General features: G+C 41.7%; 1 protein-coding gene across 3 annotated transcripts in view; it reads right to left on the reverse strand.

Annotated features, from left to right (window-relative positions):
• The window catches only part of LOC144494947 (sorting nexin-24-like), a 149,843-nt gene that overhangs the window by 63,153 nt on the left and 70,329 nt on the right, over window positions 1-16,361 (reverse strand). For all 3 annotated transcript variants that reach the window (XM_078214595.1, XM_078214596.1, XM_078214597.1), the window contains 2 exons: window positions 12,607-12,690; window positions 9,940-10,044 (listed from right to left, as the gene is read on the reverse strand). In XM_078214595.1, coding sequence (XP_078070721.1) covers window positions 9,940-10,044; window positions 12,607-12,690 — 189 coding nt within the window. The remainder of the gene's footprint in view (window positions 1-9,939; window positions 10,045-12,606; window positions 12,691-16,361) is intronic.

Here is a 16,361-nt window from a genome sequence, read left to right on the forward strand (position 1 = left end):
GGAAGTCAAGCATCACTGCTAATAAATCTAATAGGCTTGCAGAGCAACTGACATGGGAAAACTGAAGTAAGTAATATAAATGGGTGAATGGAGCAGCTGGGTGCATTTCTGGAGAAAGGATTAAGAGAAAAAAGTAAACGGGCTAAATCAAAATAGTAATGTCTTTGTTGGGTCTCATGATTTTGTGTCCTCGCCTGCAGTATGATCTGTATACCAGTCACCACAGTCCTTTTTAGGGTGCACTAGCCCTCATGTTAGCCAATTCAGTTCATTCCACGTGATATTCAGAGATGGCTGAAGGCACTGAATACAGCAAAGGCTTGTGCTCCAGAAATAACTGCACCCCTTACCAAGTTGTTCCAGTGAACTACAACACTGGCACCTACCAAATATTACAAAAAATGTTGCCCAATATGTTCTGTCCACAAAAAGCATGGCAAATCTAATCTGACCAATTACCATCCCAGCCTACTCTTGATCAAAGTGATGGAAGGTGTAATCAACAGTGCAATTAATCAGCACTTACTCTGCAATAACCTGCTTACCAATCGTCAGTTTGTTTCCCACCAGGGGCATTCAGCTCCAGGCCTCATTACAGCCTTGATTCAAACATGGACCAAATAGCTGAATTCCAGAGGGGAGGAGAGAACAGAATTTAACAGGAATTGGGAGAAAACTCTCCACTTTTGGAGCGATATTTAGCACAAAGGGCAAATTAGAGATGAGCAACAAATGCTGGCCTTATCAGCAGTGCTCATATCCCATGAATAGGACTGAATGGTGGCACAGTGGTTAGCATTGCTGCCTTACAGTGCCAGGGACCTGGGTTCAATTCCAGCCTTGGGTGACTGTCTGTGTGCCTCTGGGTGCTCTGGTTTCCTCCTATAGTCCTAAAATGTGTGGGATGGTGGACTAGCCATGATAAATTATCCTTTCATGTCCCAAGATGTGTAGGTTAGGAAGATTAGTGGGGTAAATACGTGGGGTTACAGGGATAGGGCCTGGGTGGGATGATCAGTTGGAGTGTCAGTGCAGACCCGATGGGCCAAATGGCCTCCTTCTGTACTGTAAGGAATCTATGAATGCATCAAAACAAAATCCTCATTGGTCTGGTCTCTCCCCAATCACCCCTGCTCCTGACCCATCCACAAGTTCCTCTAATCGTCCATTCTGCTTCTCATTCTCGGATCTACCTTCACTGACCATTTCATCAGTCCTTTGACTAACCTCTCTCAGCGGATCAGGTTCAACTTCTCCCTCCCTGCCGACAAACACATTTCTTTTGGAGTGAAATTATATACTGTTCTTCCTCTTAATTACCCAATACAATGTTAATTCTTAAATCAGCACTTCCATTTTCTCATACAGTTGGTGTTGGTAATGGAGGACTGCTATACCAATGGAGGGTGTGTGGATCTGGTGAGGAAGTGGCGATCCTCTATCCATTCACAGCCAAGGGGGTTGTCTGCATCTCCAGGGTCTACCTGCTTTTTTTTCAGCCATATTCCAAAGTCTCTGTCAGATTTTCTTAGCTCCCTGCTCCCTCTGCTGCAATTATTTACATTTCTTGTGGATCCATCTTAGTTTTGCTTTGCAATTCAATCGCTCCTGCCCTCTTTCACTTTATTCCTTTGTTCTATCCACCTACCTCTACCCACCCTCAAATCCTCTATTTCCATTCCTTCATGGGATGTGGGCAGTGCTGGCTAGGTCAGCTGTATTCCCCATCCCTAATTGTCCCCAAGGAGGTCATGGTGAGCTGCTTTCTTGAACCACTGCAGTACATATGATGTAGGTACACCCAGTGTTGTTAGGATTCTGACCCAGTAACAGTGAAGAAACGATAGTGTTCGAGTCAGGATGGTGAGTGACTTGGAGGGGAATGTGCAAGTGGTCACATTCCCATGCATCTGCTGCCCCTGTCCTTCGAGATGGTAGAGGTCATGGATTTGGAAGTTGCCTTGGAAGGAGACCTAGTTCAGTTGCAGTTTAACTTGTAGATGGTACACACTGTTGCTACTGTATGTCAGAGGGGGAGAGAATATTTAAGGTCATGGATGGGCTGCCAATCAAGTGGGCTGCTTTATCCTGAATGGTCAAGCTTCTGAGTTTTTTTGGAGCTGCACTCATCCAGGTAAGTGGAGAATATTCCATCACACCATGACTTGTGCCTTGTTGACGTTAGACAGGCTTTGGTTGATCAGGAGGCAAGATACATGCTGAAGAATTTCCAGTCTCTTGTAGTCATTATTTACATTGCTGGTCCAGTTCAGTTTCTGGTCAAAGGTAACCCTCAGGATATTGATAGTGGGATGCAGCAATTGTAATGCCATTGACTGGCGATGGTTAGATTCTCTCTTGGTGGAGATGGTCAGTGCCTGGCACGTGTGGCTCAAATGTTACCCACCACTTCTCAGTCCAAGTCTGAAAATTGTCCTGGTCTTGCTCCATATGGACACGAACCTCTTCGGTATCTGAGGAATTGTGAATGATATCAAACATTGCACGATCAGCAAATATCCCCGTTCTGACTTTATGATAGAGGGAAGATCATTGTTGAAGCAGATGGTTGGGACTCGGTCACTACCCTGAGGATCTCCTGCAGTGATGTCCTGGAACTGAGTTGATTGACCTCCAGCCACCACAACCATCTTCCTTTGTGCCAGGTATGCCAACTAGCAGAGTGTTTCCCCCCCTGATTCCCATTGACTTCCATTTAGCAAAGGCTCCTTGATTCCATACTCAGTCAAATGCTGCGATGATGGCAATGGCAGTCACTCTTACTTCAACTCTACAACTCTCGAGTTCGGCTCTTTTGTCCATGTTTGGACAAAGCCTTTAATAAGGTCAGGAGCTGAGAGGCCCTGGTGGAACACAAATTCAGCATCAGTGAGCAGCTAATTGCTGAGTAAGTGCCACTTGATTGAACTGTTGATCCTTCCATCACTTCACTGATGATCGAGAGTAGACTGAGGGGGCGGTCATTGGCCGGGTTGGCTTTGTTCTGCTTTTTATGAACAGAACATTCCTGAGCAATTTTCCACATTGCCCGGTTTATGCTAGAATTGTAGCTGTACTGGAACAGCTTGGCTAAGGTTGCAGCTAGTTCTGAAGCACAAGTCTTCAATACTATTGCTGGAATATTGTCAGGGTCCGTAGCCTTTGCGGTATCCAGTGCCTTTAGATGTTTCTTGATATCATGTGGAGTGAAGCAAATTGGTTGAAAATGGACTTCTGCAATGCTGAGGAGCTGTGGAGGTGAATCAGATGGATCATCCACTTCTGGCTTAGCACTGGATTTAAACCTCTCTCTAAAATCTTCTAATTATGGTCAAGATCAATCTGAAATACAAATTATTTGCTGCACAACCTGCTGGATTTCCTGCATTTTCCATTCTTTTATCTCAGATTTCTAGCATTTGAAGCATTTTGCTTCTGTTTATTCCAGATGGGGTCTGATCAAAGCATTACCCCAGCAATACTGATGTGCACCCCAGCAAGAATGTTACCAAATTTTCCTCCCCCACAAACATCAGTTTTACTTGAAGTGCACCTGTACTGGTAATAGAATCAGATGAACAGCATGTGAAAAGTCAGAGTGGAAAGTCGGCATCATATTTGCAGATTTTGCAAGGTTATGCTGCCATATGTACTGGTTACTTGTCAACCTTGGTCACAGACACTTCTGGTGGGTTTTACTGATCTATTAATCTAGAAATGGTAAACAATGATGGGTACAATGAGCTGAAAGCATCTACTGAAAAATTAACTTTACTAGCTTAAAGCACTCTGTAATCTGATGGTAGAGCAGGAAATTGAGTATCCTAGACAAAATATGAAAAGAAAGCTTGGTTGTGTTTGCTGGCAATATATTTGTCTGTTGTGATTTGGGTGGCATGGTGGCACAGTGGTTAGCACTGCTGCCTCACTGTGCCAGGGACCCGGGTTCAATTCCGGCCTCAGGTCACTGTCTGTGTGGGAGTTTGCACATTCTCTCTGTGTCTGTGTGGGTTTCCTCTGAGTGCTCCGCTTTCCTCCCACAGTCCAAAGGTTTAGGTTGATTGGCCATGCTAAATTGACCCTAATGTCAGGGGATTAGCAGGGTAAATATGTGGGGTTGCAGGAATAGGACCTGGGTGGGATTATGGTTGGTGCAGACTTGATGGGCTGAATGGCCTCCTTCTGCACCATAGGGATTCTATTAATTACTAAAAGAAAAATTGCACCTCCGAGGTTTGCCTTATATTGATCATACAGTGGGGTCTGCTGAATCTAATCGAATCCAAGCAAAACAGTATTAAAAGAACTAAATGTGTAACAAGTGCAAAAGGCATATTTTGTCGAGAGGCACACTTTTAAATATCTGATTTTTAGATACATTAACTTGTAACCTGCATAATATTTGCTTGGGGAAAAGTAGCAGTTCAGCTATGGCTATAGAGGAAACAAAACTAGAATCTTAGTTCAATAATAATTTTAAATAGGAACGGGAAATCTCTCCAACAACCTACTTTTACACACATTAAAAAGTGGATGACAGTAATAAAAGCATGCAAGTAAAGAAACACTTTTAACCAGAATATCTGTGAATTCAGCAATGCATCATAAAATGATTGCCAAGGGATTAAGAGGCTATTTTTCAAAAGCATGTCAATTTCCAAAAAATTATAGTTTTATCACCAGGTGTGACAAGCAAAGAAAGATGTGTGTAGGGCTGAAAGAACTGAAGTAGCTACTACCACCTACACTTTCAAATTAAAAAGCACTATGACAATTGAGCAGAGAGTTTTGCCACTGGAGGGAAAATTGCTGCGGTTCACTTAGGCCATTACCAAAAGCCTGAAGACACAATGGGATGTGGAAGCAGCAGATAGAAACAGTGATGGATTTAAGTTATTAGCACAAAGGAAAATGATGGATGGTCTTCTGCTTTTCTTAATCTACATCATCATCTTGATCTACCAAAAGATACTTTTGTCCACTAATAAACTTAGTTAATGCCCAGATAAAATCAGAGTAGAATAATCTGACTGTTAGGCTACATCCATATCGATCAATAAAATCACTTGTACCAAGGAAAGCACAGTTACATTCTGACAATCCTAGTCATTAATATTATTTAACCGCACTAAGTCGACATTCAGAGGAAGAGTGATTTTAAATCCTTTTGCGCCTTGTGGTACTTTTGTCTTCATAATAGGTTTGTAAATACTGCAGTAATGGCCTCAATTTAGTGCAATTACTGCTGAATTAGTGGCTCTAACTAACCACAAAACATTCCTGAATCATACAAAAATGTGGTTTTTGACAGTGTTTTAAAATAAACTTCCATTTGATAAATCAACAATTTGGCACACCAAATCACTGGAGAAATAATTTAGGAGTTCCCGATGGAAATAAATAAATCTAATTAATTGAAAACCAAGTTCTATTTAAAATACCGAAAGCAGCCCTTTTGTAATTTTATGTTATCTGAACCATAGCAGGGAAAAAAAAAAGAGCAAGTAGTGATCTTACAAGCTTGCTGGAAGGGTGGTGTCTGCAGGCTCTCAGCATACAAGGGAACTATTTCACATGGCTTTAAAAGACAGTCATGATGTTAACCCGTTGTGGGACTTCTTACTGTGTTTAAAAGAGAGGCCGAGGGCTGGATTTTCACGACTGAAGCAGAGAGCTCAAGATGGGGAATTTGGGACTTGCAGGCCCTACCTTAGCAAAATAGCCACCAAATGTCCAGTAGGGGATGTCAGAAGTTCATAAGATATAGGAGCAGAATTAGGTCATTCAGCCCATCGAGTCTGCTCTGCCATTCGATCATGGCTGATACGCTCCTCATCCCCATTTTCCTGCCTTCTCCCCATAACCCTGCAACCCACTACCAATTAAAAATCTGTCTAACTCCTCCTTAAATTTACTCAATGTCCCAGCATCCCCCGCACTTTTGGGTAGCGAATTCCACAGATTCACAACCCTTTGGGACAAGTAGTTTCTCCTCAACTCTATTTTAAATTTGCTACCCCATAGCTAAGACTATGACCTCTCATCCTAGAATGCCCCACAAGAGGAAGCATCTGCTCCACGTCTACTTTATCCATACCTTTTATCATCTTGTACACCGCAATTTGATCTCCCCTCATTCTTCTAAATTCCAGAGAGTATAGGTCTAAACTTCTGTCACATGAAGATGCATTCACTTACCATGACCACTTCATAACGTGGTTAAATTTCTTGTGATACTGCTGACAGGTCCTCAAGACTTCACGGACCATCTGATCCAGTTCCCGAGTTGCCCTCAGAGGCCTCCTGGCTCCCTGCAGAACCACGGCAGCTCTCCTCCCGTTTAACTCCACACCAAGGCCTCTAGCACTGCACCTGTAAGCCTAGAGCTCTCTAATTTCAACAGCAGCATTCTGTCATTCAGTGCAGCTTTCCTTTAAGAACAGAAAGTTGGGAACACTACATGCCACCACCACAACACTACTCAGCACTCTGCTGAGCTCAGAGACAAAAGAGAGACAATTAAGCAAATGAGATGAAAGCACTAAATTTATATCCTGCTCAGCAGCACCAGGTGAAGATGAATTGTGACCTCCTAATGTTTGGCACAATCCATTTTTTACATCCTGGTCTTTATGCCACCAATGAGACCTGTCATTTTGCGTAGTCATCGACATTCTATTGTTGGAAGAGCTAAAAACTTATTCAAAGCGAGCCTCGTTACCCATGTGGTATCAATTTTCATAATAAATGGAAGCGGGAGTCAGATATGCAACCCCATTTAACCATGTAATAAGATCATGGCTGAACATCTATAGCAGCTTCACTTTCTTACTCTATCCAACTATTCCTTCATTCCCTTAGTGTCCAAGAATTTAACGATCTCAATCTTGAATACACTCAAATGACTAGGCATCCATAGTTCTCTGGGGTGGAGAATTCCAAAGGTTCATAGTTCTCTGAAGAAATTTCTCCACATATCAGTCCAAAATGGCTGAGCGTCTAGACTCCATTTTCCTACTTCCTTCTCTTCAGCTTCCAACTCCAAATTCTTCAAACTGATTGTTTGGAATGTCCTTTTAAATACTGGAGTTGATATTACGTTGTACAGATCATCATCACCTCTACCAATTTTCCCTTGAAGGTATGGACGACACAGCAACCTGGTAGGTACTGTGCAGGATATTCAAAAGTTGTCCTTTTAAGATCAACCATATGGTTGGCAGTGTAAAGAAAAAAATTGAAGGTAACACACACTGAAGAACAGACAGGGCATGACAAAGAAAATCCAAAGGAGTATTGATACTCACTGATGCTAATTGTTGGGGAATGCGGACGGCACGGTGGCACAATGGTAAACACTGCTGCCTCACAGCGCCAAGGACCCAGGTTCGATTACGGTCTGTGTGGAGTTTGCACGTTCTCCCCCTGTCTGTATGGGTTTCCTCCAGGTGCTTCGGTTTCCTCCCACAGTCTGAAAGACGTGCTGATTAGGTGCATTGACCCAAACAGGCGCCGGAGTGTGGCGACTAGGGGAATTTCACAGTAACTTCATTGCAGTGTTAATGTATGCCTTACTTGTGACTAATAAATAACTAAAATCTTATGACCCACTTAGAGACACGCTACAATGACTTCTGGGTTTCCCTAGATAGGTCACTATATCCCTCCCCGCCACCTCAAATTAAGCCCCCCAGTGTGACCCGAACATAAAATCCAGCCCCTTGTGTCAGGGGCATCTTTTTTAAAGTACTAGGTAACATGGCAATACCAGGCCTAAACCTGAATGTTTACGATTAACAGGAAGAGGGTACCTTCTAAACTAAATAAAGGTCTGTTTAACAACTTAATATTTTAGAAAATTTTGCAATTACTACAACAGGATTCACAGCTGGTCAATGGGTCTCCTCCAAACATACAAGTGCAGACAGTAAGTCACAAGTTCAGCAAAAGTCTAAAAAGGTGTGTATTAATAGTCTGGGGCATCAACTGGTGTTTCAGAATTCATTTGAAAAAGCTAGTTTCAACTTCTGGTCATAAGTATACAGAATAGACAAGTCACTGCTTGTGTTTTATTATACTGGTATTAGGGGTTACATTCTCTCCTTCTCCCACACAGACTCACATTGTGGACTGAATGTGCAAATGGCTGAGGAAGTGGAGCTGGATGTAGATGGGCCAGCAATTTTCCGCCACTGCCGGTTTGCGGACATGGTTTCGCCTTAGGGCCTTTTCCAAAGAAGATAGTTGGGGTGGTGGGAGAGGAGGGGAGCTAGCCAATCAAACCCCTTTCATGGGCTTATTAGGGCCACGGTGCAGACACTGACTGCCCTCCACAAAGACCAAATCCCAGGCATGACTCCAGGTGCTAGCCTGGCACCAAAAGACTTCTGGGGTCACCCCAATCTTGACATTGCAATGTCCACTTCGGATGGCGGGCTTGTCGATCTGTCAGTGCTAAAGGGCTGCCTATTGGTCCTTCATCCTCGAGAGCCTGCAAGTCGTCCATAATTGAACAAAGAACAAGCACACCAGCCACTAAGTTGCTTGTACTTCAAAAATTGCATTGAGCATTAGATGTGAACGCAAACAGCCTTGGAACACAGAAATGTACCTGATGTCAGGAACCCAATCCCAGAACAAAAATTCAGCTTTATGTTTCTATGATTCTATGTTGAGGCAGCAATATCATTTTCAAAGTTTTAACTAATTTTGGTTAAAGCAGAGCTACACCCAGGTTTCTAATCAATTACTTTCAAGATTCTTTTGCATTACTTCAAAATCACAGTCGTCAGTTTATCTGTCAATTTAAAGTAAATACAGGTTTCAGGAGAAAATCTGTGTGTGTGTGTGTGTGAGAGAGAGATGCAATTCACCTTTCGCTGGAACATCACTCAATATTTAAAAAATCAAGAGCCCTCTTTTCAATCCTTTACAGATCATCTAATCTTCTCTCACTAATGGGCTGTTTCTGAAATATTCAAATTATATTTTTGTGAGATAAATTACTTCAAACACCATGGGCAAGTAAGTAGGAATATTTTAAGGCTACATAATGACTTAATTATAGCCTGAAACTGGATACAGGCCCATTGTTAAAACTGGAGCTTTTTAATTACCTGTGTGCAGATCTATTCTACATCGGAGTAATCTCATTTCAGACTACTCTCCTGATCATTAGCAGTTTATGGCCAGGATTTTCCAACCTCTCTCAGGCGAAGCTTGTAAAATCCCGCCCAAGGCCAATGGAGAATTCCGTTCTGCGAGCGGGCGAGGCGGTAAAATTCCAGCCTATATCTCTGATGGGCCTAACATTTTGATTCAAAGAATCCAGTCTTAATTTGCGTGTGTTGAGACAGCAGCTTAAGCAATCATCTTTGCGACTCGCATGATCGAGTTTACATACACTTGCTGCTCGAGAACTACAACTAATCACCAGGGACGTATTCTATTAAAAAATTTCTAGAAGACTTGAAAAAAATGGCGTAATATTAATAAGGAGGTTTGGAAAATTGAGCAGCTTCTAAATCAGCGATACTATTCCTACAACAGCACGCATAGAAAACCTGGATGGACCCACGGATTCCTATTGCTATGATAGTGACAGAAATGGGCCATTACCTTTGTGTAGTCTGTATTTCAGAATTCTTGGCATCCACACTTTGCTGTGTGAAGTGCCCTGTGATCTGATAAATCAATATTTCATAGCAGAATTCATAGGTGTGTGACAGTATGACAGAATAAAACTGAAACATGTAATATGGGTTGAAACCTATGATATATTTAACAGGTTAAACACCTTTGACGGCAACTGACTCATTTATACTAGAAAGGAACTCCCAATGCAGAACAGGTTTAAGCAACTGGACTACATAATCCTGATTTATGAGGCATGCTTTTTTGTTAAAAACGCACACACATTTTGGAAGAATGACACTATACCTGAAGGTAGGCCTCCAAACCATGGCGTCGCTGTTCCAAGACTTTAGGTACCCAGTTTCTCACGTGCTTTGAAGGCATTTCAGGCGTTTTAATGCTTTTCTTCAACTTTTCAGAAAAATAATAATTTACATTTAACAAACACAAAGCCACTTTAATTCAATGCTAATTGACTATATTCTGTGCTCCTCTCTCTCCCACCTTGCTATTAGATTATACACAATAATACACATCTAACAGAGAGATCTTTTTAATTCATTGCACTAGTAAGAGGTTAAATATAGATGGATTTTCACTGGGGGCAAAAAAAGTTGCAGGGATATTCAATTTTTGGTTGTGGGGCAAAACCAACTTTTTTCAGATTGGCATGGGCTACTGATGGAGCTCTTGTTTATTAGGAGTGTATAAATGATCTGAGTCAGCTTTCATGTTGTCATTTGCCATCTTGCCACCTGTCATGCTTAGACGCAAACTAATTTTGATGGCTTAAAAAAGACATCTCCACAGGAGAAAAAAAATGCACAAGAAAGACAGACAACGATTATTCAGAAAAACAGACCAGGTTTAGTTGCTCATAAATGATTGGAATCCAAGACAGAATTACAATCATTAAATATTTGGGCAAATGTGCTAAACAGAGACAGTCAATATGGATTTCTAATGAACAGAATGTACGTGACCAAATGAATAATTTATTAAAAGATATAACTGCAGTAACAAAAATGCAGCATTTAGGGTCAAATTAATTTTCAAAAGGGACTCGAATAAAGATGCTACAAAAAGAGACAATGCTAATGGTATCTGGAATTAAGGAGAATTAGATGATAAGAATGAACTTTTGGTTGTGGGGCAAAACCAACTTTTTTCAGATTGGCTTGGGCTACTGATGGAGCTCTTGTTTATTAGGAGTGTATAAACGATCTGTACTCTTCTGAGGGAACATAAAAATTGGGGAGCTTGGCAAATTATGACGACATTTGTGAAAGAATGCAGGATGAGAAAGTAAATGGTAGATGCACTATAGAGAAATATATAGTGAACATTTTGTAATTAGGAATAAGGGAAGAAAGGAAAAACAAAGAGCACGGGATCTTGGCATGGAGATTATATGAAAGACAGTTGTGACGTCTCTTGCCTAAATCACCAACGCTGTCCCATCCCTCTTCCTGTGAAACCCTTAAAGATCAACACCAATTGTTTTAATAAATTGCTGTGTATTAATTGTCTGATAAAAGGGCAGAGATAAAAATTTCTCCATTTTAAGCAATTGCTAAGTTAAAAGACCAATGTTGAAAATTAACAAAAACACACAAATCTAATACATTTAAATACAAAAAATATGAAATAGTTTTCTCAACAAATAGCGGCACTCGAATTATTTTTAATTCAAATGCACATTTTTATAAACATACTTCTGTCAACTTTCAATTGATCAATCAATCCGAACAGCCTGGTGCACATTAACGGACATCCATCTGGTTCAATGCGAATAACAATGTGTTTTATTTTAAATGAGGAGAACATTTTGGCACCATGGGTTAGGCTGCAGTAGCTTTCATCTGGCCATTTAGGCACTTGCAGTGCAACTTCCAACTTGCTGCATTCTTTTTTCTGCAAGGCAGCAGCAGGGTCCATCATGGCTGCCATTTGCCTTTTCTATTTAAGGTTTGAAGGCCGCTTCCACCTCCTGCTAGTGCTTGGCAAGTTCAAATTGGACGGCGAGTTCATTGCCAGTCCAAATAAGGCAAACACATTTGAAGATTGTGTCCTGCGAGTGGTGCAGATGTGGTGGGGGTACGAACACAGAAATTACCTAAGTGGTGGGTTCCCTAACCCACATTGAAAATCAAGCCCTATAAGCTTTGGTGATGTAGGAAGTAAAACAATTCACCAAGATACAGAAAGGGGTGCTTTGCAAAGGTTTTGTTAAAACACATTGTCGCGGTACAGTAGAGGAAACACTACCCTGTGAGCGGCTTGAGACATATCCGACTCAAAGTTTATACCTGGTACCCGACATTGGCAAAATATTCCAACTATAGCTATCACGAGTTGGGTTGGGTTCGTGAATAAAGCGTAGGAACCCTCTAAGCAGTAAGCTTAAACCAACTCTGATCATACCAACTGACAAAAACAGCATGGAAGTACTTTCAGCAGTGGGAGTTCCCATCCATGCTGTGAAAAGGGTAAATCTGACAGCCCTAACAAGATAGCCGAGATAACTGATTTTCAAAAATATGGCTACATGCAGCTTACTGTACAAATGGCTACAATATACAGTGATTAATTGAGTCTGCAGCCAACCAAAGTGTTACAAATGTTGTACTCAGCATCAGCTCAGAAAACAGCAATTGTGAACAATATTTTGTTGAGGAATCCTTCTATCAACAGCAGTCAAGGAGTCATCATCACAGCTGCCTCCAACCATGACAGCATTGCCAGGTGAGTAATGAACTCTTCAGATGAATGGAGACAAATTCAAGACAATTCAAGTTTCCAGTAGAGCTAGCTGCTTACCAGATAAATACTCTAAGGATGTCACTTCAACCAATGATTAACAATTCCACTTGCTCTGTGGTCTTGTAGCAGAACCCTACAGTGGGTGCATATTGGGAATGGGAGGGGGGGGGTGGGGGCTGTTGATTGGCGACAAGGCATGAAAGAAGTTACCTTTTTGTGAAGTGCATGAAATTCACTGTAGCGTTTCTCTACAACGTGCTTCCTTCCACTCATCAGTACTTCAATTTTAAATACCTGCAAAAGCAAAACATTTCTTTAAAAAAAGCTGTTTGCTTCAGTGCACCTTTGGTCCATGGCCACAAAACTGCTCCTACTTTTAATGACACAATGTACACAACAAACAAAGGGCTCCAGAGACACCTAGAAGTAGCATTGATTTACGATGACTCTGGTAAAAGCTCAGCTGATAAGTTTGTTCAACAGACTGATTCAACAGCAATTAAACTTCTGGATTATTTGTGTTATTAAATCCTTCCATTTTCTGCACAAGAATGAGTCATTGAATATAATCCACTAACTTTACTAAACCATCTTGGAATAAAATCAATTAACTGACCACAAATACACAACAAGTTAATAAACCTCCAAAATAATTTGTCACTTGAAAGATTAATCCAGTTTTTTTTTCTTCTCAAGATGACTCCCACAGTGCATTTCTGGCATCCTTGAATCTCAGGCTCCCAGTGTTTGCATTTCTTTTTAAAATTACGGAATGCATAGCAGAGATACACGTATATAATTCTGTGGTTCTTTGCACAGTATACCTGACAACAGAAACCATCAACATCTCACAACATTACTACAACATGCAACCATTCCTGCTGCAGGTTAATTTCTTTCTAACCTACACATATATTCATTTAAAAAAAATCTCAGCTGGACATTTTCAGTCTGCCGTAACACGATGAGGCATGGCAAAAGTTCACTTTCATTACAAGACAAATATGACAGGTTCTATTGCTTTCACTGGCCTTTGGAAGGTTGAAAGGCCAGGATAGCAAGTCTCTGGGTGTGCTAATTAATACCCTGCACAGTGCCTCTGCCTGAATCTTGGGTCACTGATTTGTTCTGGAAAATGGATGATAAAGAACGTAGAAGAAAGCAGCCAACAAAGCGAAGGTACTCGGGACAGAACATCCATACTAAACAATATGTTATTCAAGTAAGAACAAATTATTAAAGACGACAAATTCAGAGCCAACATTCAAATACATATGTCTTTCAGCTTAACATTTTGAGAACATGGGCAAATATCTTAAGTAGATTTTCTGATCTGTTTCATATCTCTCACAAAAGACATGTTTTTCCCCTTTTCTGAAACTATTTTTAAAACTTGCTGAAAGCCATTTTATTCAATTAAAAAAATACTGAATATAAAACGTGAACAGGAAATAGAAAAATGACCTTTAATTTAAAAATAATAATTCTATGCAATGTTCAAGTGTAACTGTAAATGCAAAAGTCGAACCTTAAAGATTAGAAATGCTAACTTATACATAAAATATAATGCTTTGCTGTTCTGTTATTTCAAACACTATATGCATCTTCATTGTGTTTAATTACATTAAATCATGGTCTAAATCTACAATTTCACTGCAATATGTTCAAATCATCCCAAATTTGAAACTAAAATTCTGTAATTAATCAATGCCATCTTTACATTTGGTTATTTTCCAATGAGAACTTTTTTGGAGAATGAGAGTTTTTTGTTTAGTAATATGATACTTGGTCATCTGGTCTCTCTTCCTCCACCTCCACCCCCCCTCCCCTCAAAACCTGGTCATCTGTTCCCTGAGGGAACATCGAGGCGGGCCAGGGGCTGGTGTGGGGGGAGCCACAACGCTACCCTGGACACATCTGGGGGGCCAGCGATCGGGCCGTGGGGGGGGCGCACACGGCCATCTATGCAGATTGCGAGGCTGGCCATTGATCAGGAGGCCAGTAGTGTGGGGCCACTGCGCATGTGCTGATCTCGGCACTGAAAGATCAGCGCATGCGCAGTAGCCCCTTCAGTACTATGCTGCCGGCTTCGCCAGTGGGAATAGGCCCCGCCCACTGAATTTCAGCGTGATTCATACTGAGGCACTCTGCAGTGCACAGAGTGTGAGATTCATTTTGAAACTCCTGTTGAAAAATACAGCAAGATTTATTCCAGTTTTTAAGCGAATTGGACACTTAGAATTTTTCTGGGAGAATCATTCCCCCATACTTGCTTTCAATTTACTTTACTCATTTCCCTTTGATTCTGTTGTAAAATCCATCACTTCGTATTACCTGTCTCATTGTAGGTAATGTAATATAGACAAGACATACTATTGTACAGTTTAATGGCCATTAACATGAACCGACCATGGTTTTGGGGTGGGGGGGGAAATAAATTATATATTGATTGGAACTCACTGCCCACAAGGGTATTGGATGTGAAAATAATCAATAACTTGCAGAAGAAATTGGATAGGGACTTGGAGGAAATAAACTTGGGAGGGCAGTGGGAGTTTGGGCAGAGGTCCAAACATCCTAGACTACTGCTACACAAATATCAAACATGCCCACTGCTCTATCACCCACCCACACTTTGGCAAATCAGACCACAAGGCTGTGTTCCTGCTCCCGGATTACAAGCAAAAATTGAAGCGGGAGAATCCATCAAGAGAAAGTCGTGCAATGTTGGTCTGAGGAATCGGATAATCTCCTATGGGGCTACTTGCAGTCAGTGGACTGATCAGTATTTAAAAACTCTGCAACCAGCCTGAACGAGTAACTGACTTCATTAGTAAGTGTGTAGAAGATTTTGCCAAAGAAGCAAATCCGCATGTTCCTCAACCGGAAACCAAGGATGAACAGGGATATCCAGTGCTTGCTGAAGTCCAGGTCTGAGGCGTTCAAGTAAGGCGACCCTGATCTATACAAGACAGCCAGATACGATCTAAGGAGATCCATCAAAGATGGCAAAAGACAATACCAGATCAAGCTAGAATCGCAGGCTAGCCACACAGGCCCCGCCAACTATGGCAAGGTCTGCAAGACATAACAGGCTTCAAGATGAAGGCATGTAAAATCGCCAGCTCCAAAGCACACCTCCCTGATGAGCTCAATGCATTCTATGCCTGTTTTGAGCAAGAGATCAGTGAGAGCATGCCCTCCACCCTGGAAGGCCTGGATGAACCTGTATCTGGGGTCACCATTGCAGATGTCAGAGCAACGTTCTCGAAGGTCAACCCACGAAGTGCTTCGAAAGGCTAGTCATGGCACGAATCAATTCCAGCTTCCTGGATCCACGACAGTTTGCCTATCGCCGCAACAGGTCCACAGCAGACACCATCTTCCTGGCCCTGCACCCAACCCTGGAACACCTAGATAACAAAGACACCTATGTCAGACTCCTATTTATTGACTACAGCTCAGCCTTCAACACCAATATTCCCATGAAACTCATCTCCAAACCCCATGGTCTGGGCCTCGGCTCTTCCCTCTGCGACTGGATCCTGAACTTCCTAACTCACAGAGCTCAATCAGTAAGGATAGGCAACAATACCTCCTCCACGATCATCCTCAACACCAGTGCCCCACAAGGCTGTGTTCGCAGCCCCCTACTATACTATACAATGACAAGTATTGTTTCTTGCGTGCTATACAGACAAAGCATGCCATTCATGACTGAATTCACACTGACTGTGGGAGCAAATTCCCCTCTAATTCGATTTTCAAGTTTGCTGACGACACCACCGTAGTGGGTCAGATCTCAAACAATGACGAGACAGAGTACAGGAATGAGATAGAGAATCTGGTGAACTGGTGTGGCAACAATAATCTCTCCCTCAATGTCAACAAAACGAAGGGGATTGTCATCGACTTCAGGAAGTGTAAAGGAGAACATGCCCCTGTCTACATCAATGGGGAAGAAG

The sequence above is a fragment of the Mustelus asterias genome, chromosome 6 (assembly GCF_964213995.1).
Source record: "Mustelus asterias chromosome 6, sMusAst1.hap1.1, whole genome shotgun sequence".
Classification (NCBI taxonomy): Eukaryota; Metazoa; Chordata; class Chondrichthyes; order Carcharhiniformes; family Triakidae; genus Mustelus; species Mustelus asterias.